This window comes from Acomys russatus, chromosome 15, assembly GCF_903995435.1.
Source record: "Acomys russatus chromosome 15, mAcoRus1.1, whole genome shotgun sequence".
NCBI classification, from domain to species: Eukaryota; Metazoa; Chordata; class Mammalia; order Rodentia; family Muridae; genus Acomys; species Acomys russatus.
The window spans coordinates 20,390,891-20,414,055 of NC_067151.1; the positions used below are offsets into that span (position 1 = coordinate 20,390,891).

Genomic DNA, 23,165 nt, shown 5'->3' on the forward strand with positions numbered 1-23,165 from the left:
CATTTATGAGTTCATAGTAAGATAGAATTTTAAGAACTATAAAAATGAATTAAGAATCACATTGAGATATTAAATCTCCAAATCTTAGGACCTGAAATATCAAATTCTAGGGTTTCTTTTATTAAACCTCTAGAAAATATTATGCTCTTCTGAGGGGGTAGTGGGGGGAATTAAAAATAGACACACTGATGAAGGCAGTGAGTTCTTCTTAGCTGGCTTTATTCTCCACTGAATCTCAAATATAGGATTATAGTTTTTTTTTTTTTTTTTTTTTTTTTTTTACTTACAGGAAGCTGTCACTGTTCTGTTTTCCAATAACCCTCAAAACAGAATGGAAAATGCTTATGCAAAATGACACAAGCTTTCACCATTCTCGGCAGGCTTCTCCATGTCAATACATTTTGGTACAACAGCTTTTCCAACTCTACAGTTCTGTCAGTGAACTACGAATATGTTTAAATATTTTCCAGATTCATCATGGAGGCTGCTTTTCTTCTCTGCACTGTAATCACACTGAGCTGCAAACAAAATAAACATTCAGTAAGTAGTTTCTCTGTGGAGAGTACTAGACTAAGACAAAGCATAGTGCTGCTATGTCACAGCTAACAGCTCTTCAGAAGTCTGACTGGAAGGACCTTGAAAGAGGTCTTGTTCATGTGGTTATTTTAGTTTACTCTTTAAGTGTCTGCATCACATTAGAGAAATGCATGCCAAATATGACAGTCTATAGCTCAGAGTGATACACTCTGAATTCCTATATTCCACAGATGGTGAGAAAACATTTAGATAAAAGTTAATCAGCAAAGTGTCTCAAACACAAATTCAATCTGGGCAAATATAAAGCGGTGCTGGTAACCAGATCATTAATGACTTTAAGTAAGACAAGTCTAAAACGGGAACATAATCTTTGAATATTAACTGGGGTTACTTATATGTCCATATGATAAAAAGACCTAAGCACAAACAACACATAGCATAAGGCACGTTTCCTTCCCCAAACTGTCTTTTATTCTAGTTCTCTCTTCAGATTCAACCTCTGCCATAAGTTTAGTTACCTATTTGTTTTTTGAGACAGAGTCTCACTATATAGTCTAGACAAGCCTTGAACCTTGAGATCTTCTAGCATCGCCCCAAGTCACAAAACTATAAGCAAAAGGTACCTCCTTCATTTGCTTGTAGTTTTGAAATATATACATACATATACATCTATATGTATATATTTATATATATTTTCTAAATGAGTGCACACATACGCATACACACAGAGAGAAACATACTCCTTAGCAGTAAAAAAGCTTGAATCTACTTTCTTTTACTGCTTAGATGATCTACTTCAGAAATAATTGTATATTAGATTTACTTTATTTTTTTAATGTCTGCAAACTTATTCTTGTCTGAACACAATTTCATTGATCTTTAAGTGTTGAGTATTTGTATGGTTTTTAATGTTTTAAAACTAGAAGGAAAGTCAGGTGTGGTGGCGCATGCCTTTAATCTCAACACTTAGGATGGAGATGCAGATCTCTGTGAATTGCAGGTCATCCTGGTTGACATAGTGAGTTCCAGGGCAGCTTGGGCTATATAGAAACCCTGTCTCAAAACAAAGAAAAAAGCCAACAACAATGACAACAATGACAATGATGACAACACCACCACATAGCTACTAAATGGCAACATGCCATGACATCAGTGGCCAAGAATAATACTCTTTGATGATACAGTACATTTATATTCAATGTTAATTAATAGTATGTTTGACTTGATTTGCTTTGTCATCGTTCCATCCACGCACCCACCCACCCACCCATCCATCCATCTATCCGTCTAGCCATCCAGTTGCCTAAATATGTATTTATATATACTATATAAAAAGAAATGTTGGTACATTATGAGAAATGATTCTTTACTTACCTAAGAGTTTTACTGATATACTATACTTTGTAAAATACTCCCCAGTGGCTAAGTTTGTATATTGTGTTTTGAATTTATTTAGTTATATACAAATGTACATTAAGTGACGGTAACTAGTACCTGAAATTTTTTCTATTTAAAAGCTAAAATAAAAATAAAGTACCGTTAGAGTTGTCTGAAAGATGCTTTTAAATACAGACGTGAGTATCTACCTGACTCTGGATAGAACATTATGTCCTGTACAGTGTTATGTAGCAGGAGCTTTTGTGCAGACAGTGATGCTCTGTATCTTCCTGCTAGCCACACAGTTATCCAACACTTCAAATTTGGTTAGTATGGTCTTAAGTTTTTATTTCATTAAATTTCAATTAAAAAGTTATCTCTGGCTACCATATACTTACTAGACATGGTAGTTCTAGATGTAGGTGTAGACGTTTATCTTTTTAAGTTTACTTTTTCAAGTACTACAGAGACTAATTTTATGCAGGTCAATTGAGTAAAGATCAAATCATCACTTCTCTGGGAATTTCTGTGGAATTCTGCCATTTTTCATCTATGAAGGATGCTTATCAGGCCTGGAGCGTGAGGACGGCCCCTACCTGCTGGGACGCTGAAGCAGCTCTCTCTTCTGCCTGGCTTAGACGCCTCTGAAGTCTGTTGGCTTTTTCTTGATGTTCCAGAATTAACTTTTCATTCTTTTAAGGGGAAATATAAAACAAATTCAAATCCAAATGTGATATGGACATGTTTTATGGAATCGCCAATGAAAAATCTGGACATCATTTATTACTTGTAAAATAAAGATAACATTATCTGTGTATTTGTATTTTCCAAGCTATAGGCACAACATTACAGTTGATCTTGCTTCTTCCTAAGTCAGTGGTTCTTAACTTTTGGATCACTACCTCTTTTGGGGAGGGGAGTTGAATGACCCTTTCACAAGGACTGATTATCAGATATTTACAATGATTCATAACAGTAGCAAGATTACAATTATGAAGTAACAAAAATAATTTTATGGTTGGGGTCACCACAACATGAGGAACTGTATTAAATGGTCGCAGCACTAGGAAGGTTGGGAATCACTGTCCTAAGTTATTTCCTCCCCCCATATCATCAAAGACTCAATTTGACTAAAAAGCAAATTAAATCACAAATGAAAACAAGACTATCTTAGTTTCTGGTTTGTTGGCCTTGTGGTGCTTGATCACTACTTCAGAACCAGGAGGCAAGCACTGGGCCTTACAACACAGCTTCAGTAACTCTGTTTCTATGTGCTCCCAAAGACATCTGTATCCTGCAGAAGCTATTAGGCTCAATTAGGGTTGGACACTGTCATGTATTGAACTATATTCACCCAAAGATGCTGTGGTTCTAATCTCTTGTGCTTTTGAATGTGACCTTACTTGCAAATAGTCTTTGCAGACGGTTAAGGTAAGGTGAGTACAGTGAGCCATAGTACTGCATGGCTGATGTCTTCATGAAAATAGGAGATTTGGACACAAAGGCAGACACGGGGAAGACACTGTGAATACACAGAAAGCACCACCTATAAGGCAAGGATTATTTGGGGCTGCCAGAGTTGTGAGAAAGGTGGTAAGAATCTTCCAAAGAAGCCAACACTGCACACACATTCTTGCTTCTGGAACCACGAGGACAGTTTTATGCTATTTATATAGCCGAATTTGTAATACCATGATCTAGGAGGAACTATAATATGACCCTGTAGTTGTTTGAATAGATTTGGACCCCTTAGATTTATGTTTGCATGCTTGGCCCATGGTGGGTGTGGTCTTATTAAAGGAAGTGTGTCACTGTGAGGGTGGGCTTTGAGGTCTAGTGCTCAAGCTCCACCTAGTGTAGAAGAGTCTCCTGACTGCCTGCAGAAGACAGTCTCCTCCTGGCTGCCTTTGGATCAAGATGTAGAACTCTCAGCTTCTCCAGCACTATGTCTGCCTGGATGCTGCCACACTTCATGCCGTGATAATGGACTAAACCTCTGAAACTGTAAGCCAGCTACAATTAAATGTTAGCCTTTATAAAAGTTGTCTTGGTGACTCTTCACAGTCGAAACCCTAATACAGACACTAAGCCATTATTACATACTGACATCTCAACAAGTTAAAAACAATCTCTCAACTGGAAATGTATTCTTTTTCCATACTTACCTTCTTGGCACAATGCATCTGAAAAAAGATATTTATAAAATTATTATGTAAAATTTCTGGAATTTAACTGAATCCAGAGAATATAAGGTAATGGCTGAAAACTCTTGTTTTTATGAAGAGCTAAACAGTTCTTAATGTTCTGTCTCAGAAGGGATTAGAATGAATACCATGCCTAGTAATGCAACACTGAAATATTTGGTCAAAACAAAATTATCTAATTAATAATGTTCCAAAACAAAATTAAATCTATAAAGAAATTTATATCAGCTGTACTAACTAACCAAGTTGTTTAAATATTAAATTTAAGTTTAAAAATTTAAAAGGCACATCATACACTAGAGAAATCTTGGGGAGCAATCCTACTATCTACAATAATCATTTTAATATCTATAATCAGATTATAATATAGCTATATATTTTTTCTATATAGTTACTATAATGGTTAAAATAAAGTGTAGACTGGTCAAGTCTGATCTTTTAAAGAAAATATAGTTAGCCCTACTGTGTTGAAAATTATGTTCTTTACTTATTTCTTCAAGTGGAAGTTGTACTAAAGAACATTTCAGTATCAAATCTTTACTTATTTTCTAAGTGTCTCATATCAACAATGTCATGATATTTAAGAGTGATAATCTCACTATGCCTCTTGTGGATGACAATGGAGGACAGGCCATATCCATACTAATAAAATTCTATTGCACAGAACTGAAGCTAGAACATACACAAAGCATTTAGAGTTCTAGGAATCCTAAGACTAGAAACTGCTTTTATAAAGCCATAAGGGGAAAAAAAAAAAAAAAAAAAAAGAGTAGTTCTTTCTTTAGATATGATCTAATTGTAGATCTATCTTAATACTATATTTGTATGCTCTATTAGATAAAAATATTTTTAGTGTGCCTTTTGTGAATGAGTAAAACAAATTAAGAAGAGTTAGGTAAATAAAACAATCTTAGAGATTCTCATGAAAAAAAGAAGACCCTAAAATATGTAGTCTCTAAAACACTGTACAAATTATACTATTAATACCAAAGTATGAATTCTATTTTACCATGTACAAATGATGAATCCCTGATTTTCAAAGATTTTAGTCACGTTATATTAAGTGTGGACTTTTCCATGTAGTTATTTCAAGTAGAGAATTAATCTGGACTTGGCACAGTTAAAATGCGACAGTACGTGTATCATGCTGCAGTAGAAAGTACCCTGGGGGCATGAGGATGAAGACCAGGATGATGGGGAGATGGGGAGTCCTTGTCTTACCTCGGCTACCTTTTCATTTGCCATTTCTAGCTGAGAAAGTAGCTCTTGGGTATGAAGCTTCTGTCGGCTCAGCTCACTCCTATTAACCCAAAAGAGACAGGGAGAATACAATGAGAACTAATCAAAATATGAAACTGAAAAAAAAGGGGAGTTTGGAAGTAGATGTAGACATATAATATATACTTAAAACAAGAATACAACAACATAAACTGAATATTAGTGAGACATGTTTATATTTTGAACAAAAGTTTTTAAAATAGCCAATAACTTAGTAATTTCTTTATAAAATATGGTGATTAGAAGGAAAATAAATGGTCTCCATAGGCTGATGCTTGAATAACTGATCCTTAATTGGTGGAACTGTTTGGAAAGAATTAGGAGGCATGCCCTTGTTGGAGGAGGTGTGTCACTGGCAGTGGGCCTTGAGGCTTAAAAATTCACATCATTTCCACTGTGTTCCCTCATAGATTCCTATTTGTAGACCAAGATGGCAGTTCTCAGCTATTCCTGCTGCCATGCTTTTACTCTGCCATCACGAAGCCTAACTTTCAGAAACCAAAAGCCCAAACTAAATGTTTGTTTTTTCTTTTTTTTAAATACATTACCTTGGTCATGGTGTTTTGTCAAAGCAATAGAAAAGTAATTATAAATAAAATATACACGTATTCTAGCGCAGTTACACTGTGGATATCGTTAACACTATTGAACGTAGTAAAAATAGTTCAGAAGTTAACTTAAATGATGTGTATTTTGTTAGAATTAAAAATTATATCAGGGCCAGGTTTGGTGGCACACACCTTTAATTCCAGCACTCAAGAGACAGAGGCAAAAAGATCTTTGTGGGTTTGAGGCCAGTCTGGCCTACACCGTGAATTCCAGGCTAGCTGGGATTACACTATGAAAAATGAAAAATGTATGTTGAGCTGGAAAATAGGTCAGCAGCTAAGAGTACTTGATGTTCTTATATAAGACCTGGGTTAAATTCCCAGCATCCACATAAGGTTACTTACGCCTGCCTTTAACTCCAGTTTCATGGGCTCTGATGCCCTCTTATATTGTTTCTGTGGGCACTGCACACACATGGTGCATGAACAAACAGGTACACACAAACACATAAATAAAAATTAAGGAAAAAAATTGTATCCTGCTGGATGTTGCGAGAGATGCCTGTAATGCTGAACATTAGAGGCTAAGGCGCAGGATCACAGATCTGAGGCCAGCCTGGAGCTATGAAAGGAAACTTGGGTTCAAAAACAGACAAAGGAATAAACAAACAGGTCACAATTTAAAAATCACAATTTACCATATGGTAAATTTATGGATACATTGTATGTCTAATATTTTGTTGTTTTACCAAAAAAGGCAAATAAAAATAATTTAAAGATGTAAAAGTCTCCGCAAATTTATTTTGAGATGTTAGCAGGTACTGAAATAAAAGTATGTCTTATGAAACACAGTATGTGTCATAAACTCATAGGCCACTGTCATTCTATAGGATTTATACTCAAGATCTACACACAGAGCCAACCATGCTTGTAATGCTGGTACTGAGAAGGCTGAGGCAAAAGGACCATCTTGAGCTCAAGATCAGCCTGGGGTACAGAGGCCTGTCTCAAAAACAAAACCAAATAAGGTTTATGTATAGTGTTTCATGGGGGAGTTAAAATCTTGTAAATATTAAATATTCCAATGCCATTTTGATGTAGTAAATTGTATTTGTGTCTGTTTGGGTAAGGTATGTTTTTCATCACTATCTCCTTTGTTACATAAACTGAAGTTATCTGATACACAGAATTGCTGTTGCTTTCTCCTCCTCTGTGGCAGCTCTCTCTATGTACCCTGGCTGGCCTGAAACTCAATTATACAGACCACAGTGGTCTCAAACTCACAGAGATCTGCTTGCCTCTGTCTCCTTGAGTGCTGAGATTAAAGGTGTGTATCACTCTGTGTGGCATCATTCTTTTAATTTAAACATACAAGCACTGTATTGCCCTAGGCCAAGCTAATTGAAAAAGTTCCAGAGTGAGAATAGATATAATATAGTCATAAAGAATGTAGGGGTCTCTGTGATCTCCATGGCCAGCAGAGTGATGATCATGGAAAGTAAGAAGGCAATTTGATTCAACATGACTAAGTAGCTGGTGTTGCTTCAAACCTTGGGAGTCTGACCCTGAGTGGTTTCTTTTAAGCAAAGCACAATTTGGTAAAAACTTTTCTGGTGACAATTCAATCCTAGATGTGCAATAAAGCATACATACACACACACACACACACACACACACACACACACACACACACACACACACATCTTGAACAAAAAAAGTTAAAAATTGGACATTACTACATTGAAACTCTTTGGAAAGCACATGTGACACCTTCCATAAGGAAGGGTTTTATGATTGCTTGAGAAAAACAAGATTATGATAAGGGTCTGGGGGAGGGTTCCTCATGTGGTCACACAGTGCAAAGGGTCACCAGGACAGAATGCAGGTATGCTTCCAGCCTTCTGGGCAGGTAACAGGTATTGAATTTCTTCCCTTGAAGGAACGACCTGTGTGCTAACATTCAGGTTTCTCTGCTTATCTGTGAGCACAAGGATCTCAGTGCTTACGTAAGAAGTGACTAGAACAAATTTCAAATAAATTTTGTAGTAGCGAAATACCCACTTCGGTATTGGCTTTTGTCCTTTGACTTTATTTATATTTCTAAAATTATTCAACAAAATAATATTCCCAAAATAGCTTTTTACATTTTTTTTAGTTTTTAAAATTTATTTTTTATTTTTATTTTTTACATATACATTTATATTATTACACACATATACAATAAACTACCTATAGCAAGAAGAACCATGAAACAATCAGGAATTATAGAAATGTTACACTCTTAGTGTTCTGGCTCCTTGTATTTGGCAGCCTTGAAGAAAACATCTTTCCTATCTTGGTGAGTCTAAAACTCTGAATGTAAATCATTATTTACCATATCTCATCATTATCAACTTAAAACATCTATCTAGATCTAAAAACATCTTAACCCCTAAACAACTAAGCTTAATTATAAGACTAAACTATCTGGTCTTCAACCCCATCAGAGCCTTGAGAAGGAATAAAATTAATTACCTGAGTAAACCTGAAGTGCAGGTTAGCAGCTTCCAAAATGAGAAAATGTCAGACACAGTTTGCTGCCTGTACAGTCACCCAAAATTCTCTATAATGTTGGAGCATCACCTTCAGCCTTCCGGACCAATATATCTGACAGACATATTTGTGAGGCAGGAACTATTGAGGACTTGCTTACCCTGTCTTGGCAGAGTTTGGCTGTCGACTCAGCCTGCATCCAGGCTTGCCCATTTTTAGGAAGAATTCTGTCTGTGGTAGAAACAAGGACATTTTTGCCCAGTGGCTTATTTGCCACATTTGAAACCATATCCGTAGGAAGGTTGTTTGATGTTTATCATCTTCTTTGAGGTAGACTGGGTGCTGCCAGGAGTTAACCTGTCTCATAGTCAATGAATCTTTAAAATAATAAAAATATCTTTAAATGCCATATTCTGTATGTCTCTGGGGTTTCTGAAGACCTTATCTGACTATCCTACCTTATCTTTCTATAGAATCATATCTATCTGTTATACCTAGGATATATAGTCTTGTGATTAAAATAGACTAGTAATTGATATGACCATGATTTGATCAACTAACAATTAACTCGTATAACTTACTAATCCTAAACAGCTTGCAATAGCACATTCAAAGTATTGGAAGTAAATCTTGTATTATAATTGAGTTGTTATGGGTTCCAATAACTCATATTAGAGTAGAAATATATATATAATGTGTGTGAAAAATAATCTTAAATTTGAATTCTATATCAACGTATCAAAATTTAAAGTTATTTTGCATCGATATACAAAATACCTGTGAATTAAAAATAACCTTGTGTGTAACAAGGCATTAAGTTGAGGAATAGAGTTCACTTTCCCACATTTTGTCCTTTCATCCCTATATATATCTATACCCACCCTATATATATCTATACCCACCCTATATATATCTATACCCACCCTATATATATCTATACCCATCCTTCTTTCGTTTCAACCTCTAGCTTCAAACTGAAGAATGAAAGATAAAGGAAAAGAGAGACACTCCTGAGTCAAACCTTGTTTTTCCTTTAAATAAAAATAATAACTTATAACCAACTCCCAATGAAAGTAAACATCTGTTGCCCAAGAAAGCAAACAAAAACCTACCCAACCCGCTTTTACATTTTCAAATGAGCCATATAAACAGCTTGAGTCGGTAACTCTTAGGTTTATTATGTTTGAGGGAAAAGCTGTTAAAATTAGTAAGCTATGGATTATAAATATACACCAGGAGAGGCTCATGTCACTAATAATCAGTTCCACTAATACTGACCACTCATCACAAGTTGATGTGGGACAACCCAGCACACTCTGAAAGTCCACTGCTCACGCTCCTTCAAATGACCTATCAGTCTGAACTACTCTGCTTTCATCATAGACAAACTTGAGCATTTAATCTTCATTTTGGTGGTGACAAGGTAGAGAAAATTGTACTTAAAGCATCTCATACATCTTAAAATAAGTTTCCAACACAAAACAAAATAATACAAAACAAAAAGACAAAAGAGAAAAATCAAAATGGCCAAAGAAGCTAGTCTTCTATGCAAAATGGAACTTAAGGCAAATTTATGCATATTATTATTGATGAAAAATAACTTGAGTACCACCAAGGTTATTCCAAAACAATAATATTTATGTTAATCAATATTCATTTTACACAAATCCAGAAAAGCACCTAGTATGTAATTTGACAACTAAACTATTCAGTTACTTAAGATAAATATCTGAATGATGGACAGTAAGAATTTTCTACAAAACTTAGGATAACAAAGATACAAATAAAGGAAATATTAATTTTTATACTAAATTATTTGTCTTTATAAGTATTTATCTCTGCGTATCAAACTCTGTCATGGTCTGCTGGATTATAAGCAACATGGATGGTCATTTTCATATGTTTATAATCTAGCATTCAACAAAAGATAACGATAATAGTGGTTATAATACTAGGAAACATACAGTGCTTCCCAATAACAGGCAGTTCAGGGCATGTTCGGAAATGAACTTACTTAGCTGTCAAAACAATCTTGTGAGGTCTAATTTTATAAATGGGAAAGCTGAAAATAAAATTTAAAAATTGAATAGGGTCACAAAGCTCACTGTCAGGATTCAAAAACTTTAATCGTTTAATTCAAAGTCAGTGGCTTTCTTTTGGTTCTGGAGAATTACTCCAAGCTTCAAGAATGCCAAATACATACTTTACCACTGGGGTGTATCTTTATCCACTCAGCCCCTCTGAAGTTGGTGCTGTAAATCCATGCCCCACCTGGAAGGCAACTATTAAATTTTTTGAGAGAGGGGAAGGGGGGGGGGGAGAGGAGGAGAGGGAGTGAGGGAGAGAGAAAAAGGCAGATAGATAGATAGAGAGAGAGAGAGACAGAAAAGAAGAAGAGGAAGAGAAAAGAGAAAGAGGAAGAGGAGGAGGAGGAGGAGGAGGAGGAGGAGGAAGACTATGAAGACAGGGCGTGAAGGGGAGGAGGAATGAATGTATGAGTAAGGTGTATCAGGACTTCTACATACTTATTGGAAACCTAACAAGTTAAATCCTTATTTTTTAGTTCTTCCTTAACAGTCTCATCTCAAAGGCATGGAACTAAGCATTAGTATTACTGAACATTTTATATTGTCTTACAAACCTATAACTCATCTTGAGAAGTCAAAAATTTAAAATTAATATTTGTTCTAATTATATAGGCTACGTATCTTAAAGCAAACTACTATTTCTTACTTTGTCTTAAATGCAACACCTCTTTCCCCTTAAATTAAGTCTTCCTTTGGGATGTCCCCTGCATCTGTTCTTCTCTCCCACTGTGCTACAATTCAAGTTCTTGAAACTTAATTTTAAAATCTATTCTAATGACCATCTTCAACTGAAGAAAGGCATACTCAGCACTCAGCACAGGACTGTTTCCCCCCAGGCTTTGGTTAGAGATAAATTTGTAAATATAACTTAACACAAAACTTCAGAGAATTCTGAGAGCCATTCTCAAGACCGTGGACTATTTATATTTAGTTCAAAAGCATAGAGATGTTGAAGAATATTAGTCAAACAAGAAAAATATTTAAGGTGGTATCCTACAATAAATATGCTAGGTATGTGTGGTAGGGGGGAAACAATGGTACAGTGCTTGGGTTCTGAGTGTCTCACAAACAGAACACATACTTATATTTTCTGTTTCTTCTTTTTTAGATTTTTCCCACCCATTCTTTAAGACTCCACTCTTCTTCTCCTTTTATATCTCTCAATTTATTTTAATACAAATGACTTTCTCCATATGTCACATCTTTAGGACACATATGTGAAAGAATTTACTAATGTTTATAGTGGCACCCACACACTCACACCCACACCCCTCTTTCAAGTAGAATGGAAACTTTAAAAAAAGAAAATTGTTGTTAGTTTTAGAAATATTTAACATTATGTTTACTCAGGGAATCAGTATGAACTTGTTAACTTATGGCTGTCTTTTAAATTTTTTTATTTTTATTTATTATGTATATATGCATAAGTGTTTGTATATGTTGTGTTTACAGGTGCCGGAGCAGGCCAGAAATGGGCATTGGATCTCATGGAGCTGGATTATGACATACTTAAAAGAGTGTTTGCATCAATTAAAGAATCTGCTCAGGCTGCAAGATACGCTGGGGCAATGGTAGCTTAGAGATCATGGGAGTGGCCAACCAATGACTGGTCTAACTTGAGGCCCACACACTGAGAAGGAGACCATGTCCAACTCTGTCTGGATGCAGCCGGACCATGGGAGGAGAGTTAAGAGTTGTATGAAAGAATGTGTGTGTGTGGAGGATGGAAGGACCCGGAGGGGTCAGGAGCTCTGCAGGGAGACCATCAGGGCCAGTGCATCTGGACCCAGGGCACCTGCACAAACTGATGCACCAACCAGAGACAAAGCAACAAGGCATGCAGGGTACCTGGTCCACCTGTTCAGATGTAGCTGATGGACAGCTCATGGTCCATGTGTGTGGGGACAGGGGTGAAAGGGAACTGCCTCTGACATGAACTCTGGTGCCTGTGATTTGATCACTGCCTCTTGCCAGGGTGGGCCTTGGGGGCCCTTGGAAGAAGAGGATGCAGGCTACCCTGATGGGACCTGATAGATTGTGACCAAATGGTGTGCGGGGGAGGCCACCCATTTGGGGTCTAGGTGGGGGAATGGGGCAGAAGAGGGAGAGAGGGTAGGAACTGGAGGGTAAGAGTGGGGGAAAACAATTGGGATGTAATGTGAAAAAATTATCATTTAAAAATTTAAAAAAGAGATTGGATAGCCCAGAGAACTAGGGTAGAACCAAATATGACAGACAAAAACAAAACAAAACAAAAACAACAACAAAAAACCCCAACCAACCAACCAAATAAACAACTCCCCCAATCTCACACAAATCACAAAACAAACAACTCAATGAAATGATTCCTAATGATATTTTGCTATACTCAGATTGGTACCTAGCCCAATCATCATCATGAGAGGCTTCCTCCAACAGCTGATGGGAGAAGATGCCCACAGCCAAACATTAGTTGGAGCTTGGGGAAGAGGGGCAGAAAGTATTGTAAAGACAAGAGGGGTCAAGGCTACCAAGAGAACACAGCCCACAAAACCAACTAAGCAGGGCTCACAGAGATTGCAGTGGTAATCATGGAGCCTGTATAGGTCTGTATTAGGTCCTGTGCATATATGTTGTGGTTATTTAGCTTGGGTTTTTTGTGGACCCCTAAAAGTGGAAGTAGAGGTACCTCTGACTCTTTTGTCTGCTCTTTGGACCCTTTTCCTCCTACTGGGTTGCCTTGTCCAGCCTTGATTATGAGGGATTGTGCCTAGTCTCACTGCATCTTGTTATGTCATGTTCAGATGTTATGCCTGGGAGGCCTGCTTTTTTCAGAAGTGAAATGGAGGAACAGAGGATATGGAGAAGAGGGGAGATGGCAGTGGGGTGGGTAGTAAGTAGGAGGAGTCTCTGGAGAGAGGGAAGGTTGAGATCGGGGTGTACTATATGCGAAAAGAATAAAGAAACAGAATTTAAGTGAAAGTTTATCCAACATCTCTATAATTTCTGACACAGCATATATAAGAAGTACACACAGAAGGAGAAATCATATTTTCTAGTGTTAATGACTAGGAACTAAGATCAAACATCTTAGATCATTTACATACTTAATATGTGGTAATTCTAATCAGATTTACAGAATATTATGTAGAATTATTACAAAATATAATTTTATATACTAATAACAAATAAAAGTTAATTTGTTTCATCAATTAAGGAAACATGCAATGATATGCTGAACATAATACTATGACTGACACTAAAGTCACCAAGTCAACATTTTTCAATAAATTATAAAAGTTGATTTCCTCTGTTCACTGTCGTGAGTATTTGCAATCCATCTTTTCAACAGTCTCAGGTTTCATGTAAGCTCTCTTATGCAAGATGCAGAGTGTCTGAGTGATAAAGATGGTCATAAACCCTCTGTCAGTCAATGCATGATGTGTGAAAATAGTTCAGAGACATCCTAGGAATTCTAAAGGATAGTTTTGTCCAGGATTTTTGCTTAGAATGTAGCTTGCTAAAAGTATAAAACTAGCAAACAATATTTCAGCAAAATAATTAAAAAATTATTTTGTGCTATTGATCTCAGGGTTTCGTGCAAGCCTATACAAGTTCACCTAACCACTGAGCAATATCTCTAGCCCATATCTTAGAATTTGAGTCAGGGGCTCATTAAGTTTCCCAGATTGGCCTTGAGTTCCCTCTATAGCCTAGGCTGACCTTGGACTTGTCATCTTCTGCCTAAGCCTCCTCAATCGCAAAGGAAAGGCCTTACGATCTTAGCGCCTACACTGAACTCACAGTCATTTGTAACTCCACTTTCAGGGAATCTGACTCCCCCTTCTTCCGGCCTTCCACACACGTGTGCATACAAAACACATAAATAAAAATAAAGAAGTCCTAAAATCAATGTAAGGATAGTCCAATCTTCCACTGATTTCTCAGTTGTACTATGGACTTGCACTTGTAATAATTTTTAATATCTTACTGGAAGTAAGTAAATGCATTTTAAGAACAGCTGACATATGTTCTGGTCGCCTTTGCCCCTGGTGCTCATGGCATTGTACTCTCATCCTTCTCTCATACAGACCCTTCCATTTGCTGTTCCTCCCCAGCAAATATATTTAATTTCTTCTAATATTTCAGGCTTTAGTTTAAATGTCAGATTTTCATACTGATTTCCAAAAGTTCTTTGATTTCAAATTAGAATTAATGAATAATCCAATGATTACACTTTTTTTTTCTTGTTAAATCTTTTTTAAAAATGTTTTTTTTAAAGTTTATTTACCTTTATTTTATATGGTGTTTTGCCTACACATATGTCTATGTAAGAGTGTCAGATCTTGTGATTACGGACAGTTGTGAGCTGACATATGGGTACTAGGATTTGAACCTCGGTCCTCTGGAACAGCAGTCAGTGCCCTTAACCACTGAGCCATCTCTCCAGCTCCCAATGTTTACATTTTCAAAGAAGGGTCCTAATAGTGAAATACACTTGAGATACTACAACTAGGAAATCCCAACACATTTTAAAGCCTTAAATTTTTTTTAAATAAAATTATCCCTAGGAAGCTTATTTTAAAGTTACTTGAATAAACTCAAACATATAAAGTAATGAGCTAAATTTCCTGGTGATGCTTATTTTAAGTGTTTGAGAGTAAGCTTGGGGGAACCTGCAAAGTTCATTTGTTTAACAAATACTGAGAGGGAAGCATGTTATATTCCACACTCTGTGAAATGCTAGTGTGACAAAAGACCAGTTCAAGTCAGTCCTTAAGCTGTAGGCAGTAAAGATGCTGAAATGGTCATGCGTAACAGGAATATATGTGGCTGGAGCATCAGGGGATTAGAGCTGTCTCACCGGAGGATGTAGGCTTGTAAGCTGTGATATGCAAGTTTAATAAAAGTTGGATGGACAAAGGCAGGGAAGGAAGTGTGTAATAATCAAATCCACGTGTGCAGTCCAGGAGGTAAGAAAGGCAATACATTCAGGAACCTGAAGAGGCTCTGTATGAATGGAGCACAACATGGTTACAAGGAGTTGAGGGACAGAGGCAAGAGCTGGAAATACAGACCACAAAGATTTTATGTGTCGGAACAATTAAGATTTATTTTGCATACATTGGAAAGGGGCTAACATTCTTTAAGAAGAGAAATGATATGATTAAATTTGAGTTTCTGAAACTCTTGCTGATTACAGTGGAAAAAATAGCAAGGAAAAAGACTGCACCCATTACTGTCCAGGTGTGTAACCACCGTGACCTCAACCACAGTGACTGAAGAGAAATAGCCAAGTTCCAGACAAAGTCAGGTGGTGGACTAGTAGACTGGACATAGGGTGCAATGAGGACACTAAGAATCCCACCTGAACAACTGGGTAGATTATATTATCATTCATGGGAATGGAACACAGGATGAGACTGAAACACGGCTCCGGACGAAGCACTGATTTGGATGCACCACTAGTGGTGCAGAGTTGGCAATATAGATGGATTTCAAAAAGGTCAGCAGTTGGGGCTAGAGAGCTAGTTCAACCACACGGTAGTTCACAATGATCTGTAAGTTAGTTCTATGGGATCCACAGCCTTCTTCTGGCTTCTGAGGACACCCGGCACACTTTGTGCACAGGCTTACATACAGGCAAAACACCCACATACATAAAATAAGTAATGATAATTATATAATTAAAAGGCCAGCATTAAATGTTTTGTAATAATAATTAAGACCCTTTTTATTTGTTTCTATCTTAGAAATAGATATACCAACCCATATCCATACAGAGTATTTCTTTTTTCCTTCAAGATAAGGTCTTATTATGTAGCTCTAGTTGTCCTGGAACTCACTATATAGACCATGCTGTCTTAGAACTCACTGAGTTTCACTTGCTTCTACCTCTTGAGAGCTGGGATAAAGGCACACACCACCGTGCCAAGCTGAGAGTATTTCTAATACAAAGTAAACTTCAATTCTAAGTTGCATTGCTCTATGCTGTAAATGAAGTGATGTGGCTGAGGAAGTACTGGAAAGGAGCCAGGCAAATTTTCCTCCACTGTGACAGCTCTTTCGAAAAATACTACAAATACTGCAAATAATAAAAACGAAAGAAAAGTTATAGTTTTCTACTGCATTAGGTAAGAGTTTACACTTGAAACAGGGACCTGGGGAGATGGCTCAGTGGTGAAGAGCTTGCAATGAAAGCCTACTTAAGGACTGAGAATTGGACCTACAGAACCTACATAAGTGCTAAGTGGGCATGCTGCCCTGCCTGAGATTCTAGCACTCAATTCAACGGGAGAGACAGGGAATTCCAGGAGCAAGCTGGCTAGCTAAACTAGTGGGTACGTTCTAAGTTAAATTCAGAGGTCCTATTTCAGTGAAGGCAGAAAGTGCTCAAGACAGACTCAGGATGTTAACCTCAGGCCTCAACACATGCACTTAAAAACATGTGGACACACAGACACACATACATGAAAAAACAAAGAGTTCTACAATTTTAGCCTTTACAAGTCAGTTAATCTAATTGTTCCAATCACTATTATTGAGACAATTTAAGAGAAGCTGTGATGTGTAGACTGCAGTTACTACAATATAAAAGTACCCCAGTGTATGAAAACCCTTCCTGAAGACTGAAGATTAAATGACCCAAGCTTCTATTTGACAATGTTTGAGAAAATTAAAAACAAAAGATATACTATTCATCTCGGGAAAATGATAGATTTGCCAGATGCAGTAAGTGCTTTCTTTGAAATTTTCTCATGACAAATTAACACAGCATTGCCAGACTTTTTTTCCCTATTGAAGTATACTGTAATATGCCTCAGCTACTTTTAGTAATCATGCATTTTGTAATCTGCCAGTACCTGCAGCTGCTTCTCATTCTGTTAATTAAAAAAAAAAAAAAAAAAAAAAAAAAAAAAAAAAAAGAAAACAAAAACAAAAAACCTTTAAAAAGCAGTTATAGTAGCCAAACATTACAGATGTACAGGCAAAAAAAATATGTTTTGGGGATTAAATGCTATATAACCAACTCCACACAAACACACAGAGATGAGAGAGAGAGAGAGAGAGAGAGAGAGAGAGCGGAGAGAGCGGAGAGGAGAGAGGAGGAGCGGAGAGAGAGAGGGAGAGAGGGAGAGAGGGGGGAGGGAGGGGGGGGGGGAGGGGGGGAGGGGGGGGGAGGGGGGGGGGGGGGGGGAGAGGGAAGAATAAACTCACAGACACTGAGTTGAGCATCTGTAACCAGAAAAAAACTGAAATCTAAAGGCTTTTAAAGTATTAACATCATGCATAAAATATTGCCAAAGCTTGAAAATAGTAAAGTTTAAGTCTGGGATCAGGGAGAGGGAGGGAGATTCATTCATCACTTGAACACAATAATAATGAAAGTGAACAAAATATAATGAATATCCTGTTCCAGTCTCTTTGACTGTGTCAGATGTTAGCCTAGAATTCTGTAGGAGACATAACAGTAGTTAGTTTCTTCTACAATCTGTGATATAAAAAGACAAAGAAAAATTTTATACAGAAAAGGGAGTATTTAAGTTGGGTCTGGAGGGAAGGTAATTTTTTTCGGTTGGGGACCTGGGAAAGGAAGGCACAGAAAGCAGCAGTATGTAAATAAAACGCCCCAAATCACCTTTTACTCCCAAGTATTCCTTCTTATCCTACATTCAACGATCAGAATCCTAACTAATCCTAAAACAAGACCCAAAAGGGACTCTGTTTTTGCCTTTATTGTTTCCAAGATACTACCCCTATTTATTGTGAGCATATATAAAATTTGAGAAATTGTAACTTTAAAAGTTTATTGTTGGGCTGGAGAGATGACTCGGTGGTGATCAGTGGTGCTCATTGCCAAACTGAAAAACCTGAGTTCAATCCTAGAACCCACATGGTGCTAAGGCATAGAAGTAACCCCACTCTCACAAAGTAAGTAAGTAAATGTGAAAAGCTTACTGTTCTATTTGTTTTAAACAACTGACACACAATTTAAAAAACTTGTGCGATGGGGAATGACAATTCAAACATGCACAGGGACTTCTCTGTGCTGTGACATACTGGAACTTATTTCTTGCATGCAACCATTTTGGTACCTGTTACCCAACTTTTACCCTCTTTCTTACTCCACTTTTTGGCCTCTAGTGATCAACATTCTATTATCTACTTAGACTTGGCCATGTTTTTAAGTCTCACATAGGAAATTCTTACTGGCTTCCTGTGCTTGGCTTATTTCACTTAACAGAGTATCTTCTTCCAGCAATTCCACTAAAACTGATTTCATTCTTTTTTAATGAGAGATTAATATTCCATTAATATTCCATGGTGAGCATGCATGCAAACAGTTTTTATTCATCCATGCATCCACTGATGGACATCTCAATCATATACATTTAGGTTATTATGGATAGTGTTCAACAATCACGGGATACGGGAGTGCAGGACCTCTTTGATATACTGATTCCATTTCATTTCCTTTGGATCATGCTCATTATTGTGTCAGTTGCATTATGTTACACTTCTATTCTCATCTTTTATGGATGTCTATAATGCTACTAATTTAATTTCCTAAGCCACTGTTCTCTCTTACTAATGTTATTTCAAATAGTTGTCTATGGGATTCCCAAGCTTTTCACTTTATACTTACATGACTACCAGACTTAGATTTCCCTGAAAACACAATTAGATCCAATGGCTTTCTTTCATATGCCTGTGCAGCTACAGCTCATCCATATGACTGGTTCTGGCTAAAGGAGGTAAAAGAAGTGAGCTGAGCCAGTGAGGACTCACACTCCAGTTCCATTCCTCCTCCCCTGTGCGTGAGATCTCAGAAAATCATGTTCAAGACAGTGGAGGCTATAGCAGCAGAGCTTCCCTAGCCAATTATTGCAGACATGGCCACGAGGATGAAACCTTCTATTGCCGTGCTTCTCAACCTGTAGGTTACAGTCCCCATAGAGGTCACAGGTCAGGTTCCTGCACATCAAATATTACACTATGATTCATAACACTGACCAAAATCAACTAGGAGAGGAGAGTTTACAATATATTACATGTCAGAGTCAATTATCAAGGGATGCCAGGGCAGGAGCTAAAGGAGGACACCAATTCATATACATGTGTACACACACACACACACACACACACACACACACACACACACACACAATGTATCACACATGGTGATAATGTTCCCCATAGAAGCCATAGAATATCTAACAAAAACTCCAGTACCAAGGAAGGAACTATCTTCCTTCAAGTTATTGGTCCCCTGGATCCCTCAAACAACACAGGCCACTGCCCTTTAGTTGTACCCTAAAACTTGAAGGTAAGACCTTTTAGCTAAAGGCATCATACACTCCAGATACAAAATTTGGAGCAATTAAGCTGGCACTGACCTAGAAGTCTCCTTCCTGAAAGCTAGCTCTCTTAGTACCAAAAGGTTCTATTCATATAAGCTGCCAAGGGAGGAATGTAATAATCAGTAACCTTCCCCAGCTGTAAAACCTATAAACATAACAATGACAGACCTGGCAAGAAATTCCCAGAGGTGCAATATTTGCACTATTATCTTTCGGGTAATCAACAGTTGTCCAATTGGACTTAAGGGCTGCTAAATATGAGAAAATTCATGCCTGACACTATAAATCTAGCAAACTACTTATGACTAGAGAAGACACAGACCCTAGATGAGAGAGATCCTACTACTGCCATTTTTCTAAGTCAATATAGCTTTTAATTGTATTTTAATACTTATCCTTATACCCCTAGATTATGTTGAGCTCTCATCCTGTATCAAAGAAGCTTCTGTGTGAAAAAGACTGAGGCTACTATAGATAACCAAAACTGGTGAAAATTCAGAGAATAAATGCTTGTGGGAAGCCCAGTCTCAATTGGCATATTGAGGGCTGGAGAGATAGCTCATCAGTTAAAGGCTAGATTCATAACCAGAATGTCATTTGGTACATCCACAACACAATTCCTATGCCTAGGGCTCAGGAAACCGTGGAGAGGTGGAAATATTGTAAAAGCCAGAGGGTCAGGACCAAAGCTGCAGGATAGTGTCTTCTATACATGACAGGGATGTTATACTCATAAAATCTCAACAACATGGCTGCCTAAAGGAGAGCTGCATAATGACCACAGCAGTTGTTGGACCAACACGAGTGGGGTAATTTCCACAAGGTTCCACTAGATGAAAAGCAGTAAGTGGTCAATGGCTGCTGAAAGAGGGGGAATCAGTTTTCTTCAGGGACTAGCCCTGAGGCTATCCAATTTCAAGTGGTTAGCCTTGAACACATGCAATCGATGCTAAATGAATTTAGTAGGCTGCATACATGTGTGTGTGTAATAATTAAAGGTCATGAACTTGTGAATGGGTGAGAGTGGGGTGATACAATAGGAGTTTCAGAGGGAGGGAGAGACAGGAGTAACAGACATGCAGTGTTCATACATAAATCATTCTAAGAAAAAAAAAGAGTGCTTTGATAGCCGAAGAATCTTAGCCTTTGTGTTAATGAACATATTTCTTTCTTTCTTTGGACAGGGTCTCAGATTGTGTAAGCTTATTGTGAAACTGCTATGTAGCAAAGAATGACCTTGAATTTCTGATCTTCCTACCGGAATGCACCAATAAATGCCTCTCTGATTTAAATGTGCAAACCAACTAAACAACCAACCAACCAACCAACCAACCAACCAACCTTACCAGTCTTTGATGTGAAGTGATGGCTTAATTCTCTAAAACTTTGAAGGAACTATTCTATTTCCTTTCTCCCTTTCTCTAAGAGGTCAAAGAAATCATCAAATTACTAAAACTTTGGCAGGGTTAGCTCACTCAGTGCATTCATTACTTTCCTATTGCTGTGATAAAACACCATCACCCAGGAGACTTAGCTAAGAAAGCATTTAATTTGGCTTATGGCTCCCAAGTCCTTATTGGCAGAGCAAAGGCACAGGAACATGAACAACTGAGAGCTCACATCTTAAACCTCAAGCAAGAGGCATAGAGCACACAGGAAATGACTTTTAAATCCCCAAGCCCACTCCTCGGTGACATGCTTCTTCCAACAAGGACACATCTCCCAATCCTTTCTAAACAGCTCTACCAGTTGGGGACTAAGCATTTAAACATAAATCTAAGGGAGGTATTATCATTCAAGCCACCACATTTTGGGTTTAGGAGGTTATTTAAACAAGACCTGGCTTTAAAGACAGAAAGGAAAGCTTTGAAATAGAAAAGCAAAATAAAGCAAAAATCTCAGTCAGAGTTACTTGATTGAAGTAGCTATAGCTAGTGGCAACTGTCTAGGTAGGTGCTAGGTTTGTTACATGCGAATAGCCAGCAGTAGCCGAGCAGCAAATGTGGGTTATTCAAATAAAATTTTAGGCCAAGATCCCATCTAAGTAGGGTTGTTCCTTGGAACATTGGTTAGTTTGTCTTACATTGCTTATTTCATGGTGTATTTCTACTTACTTCTGAGTGTACTTAGCTGCTATGCTAAACATTCTATTTTTATGGAAAATTGATTTTTAAAAGCTTCTTTCTATTTAATTGGGACTACAAGAATGAGGCAATGTAACTAAACAGGAATGAAATCTAGGGATGACTGGAGAGGCTGGCCTACATTGGGGCCTAGACATCCACCGTGACAGCACGGAAGAAGGTTGCAGATGCAAAGAATGTAAATGTGGCAAAGCAAACTGCAATCCTCTTTTCATGGTTTCTCTTTTCTCAGTGAAACAGCAATCGAAAGGATTGTATTAGTTACGTTTCTATTGCTTTGGTAAGACACCATGACCAAGGAAACTTGTAGAAGGAAGAGTTTATTTGAGCTTAGGATTTCAGAGGGATGAAAGTCTATCACCATCATGTTAGGGAGGTGTGGCAGCAGGCAGGCATTGTGACTGCAGCAGAAAGAGCTCACATATAGAACGCAAAGCAGAAAGCAGGAAAGCAGAAAGAGCAACTGAGGATGGTGAGAGGATTTTAAACCTCTGAAGTCCTATGTGGTGTGCTGTGCTCATTCAAAAGCTGAGTATAACGAAATGAAAAAAAAAAAAAAAATTTTTTTTTCTTCCCAGATCTGCATCTGGCTTCACCATATGTCACACAAGGTAAACACTTAAATTATAAGAGCACATTAACATTTTACAGTCAAGAAAGATCAACTAAGATCAACTAACTATAAAATGCTCTTTAATTAAAAGCAATGTGGCACAATACATGCAACATTAGTTTAAATGACTTGTATTAATTCACCATAGTAATTCTGATGATATTCTGTAGCTACAGTCTATTTTAACTTTCAAGATGCTGCCACTGGCTGGCCACATGATCAATTAACATTCAGTTTGGAGCAAGACAAATGAACTACTGTGCTAAATAAAACAAAGTATTTAAAAAATGTATTATTTTTACTGATTGTTTGGGAATTTCATACCTGCACATAATGTATTTGATCAACTCCACCCCACTTCCCAAATTCATGTCCTCTGTTTTGAAAAGTAACACACTGATCCAATTTGTGCTACCCACAGATGTACAGGAGTGGAACATCCACTGGTGTGTGGCCTCTTCCTCCCCAACAGCCATTAACTGTGAATAGCTCTTCGCTTAAGAA

The 23,165-nt window shown here is 37.4% G+C and overlaps 1 protein-coding gene across 1 annotated transcript in view; it reads right to left on the reverse strand.

The window, feature by feature from the left end:
- Positions 1-261: 261 nt before the first annotated feature.
- Positions 262-23,165, reverse strand: part of Sclt1 (sodium channel and clathrin linker 1) — a 135,354-nt gene continuing 112,450 nt past the window's right edge. Inside the window, exons 19-21 of the mRNA XM_051157761.1 lie at positions 5,340-5,418; positions 2,511-2,606; positions 262-518 (exon numbers count right to left, since the gene is read on the reverse strand). Of these exons, the coding sequence (XP_051013718.1) occupies positions 456-518; positions 2,511-2,606; positions 5,340-5,418 (238 nt within the window). The 3' untranslated portion in view covers positions 262-455. The remainder of the gene's footprint in view (positions 519-2,510; positions 2,607-5,339; positions 5,419-23,165) is intronic.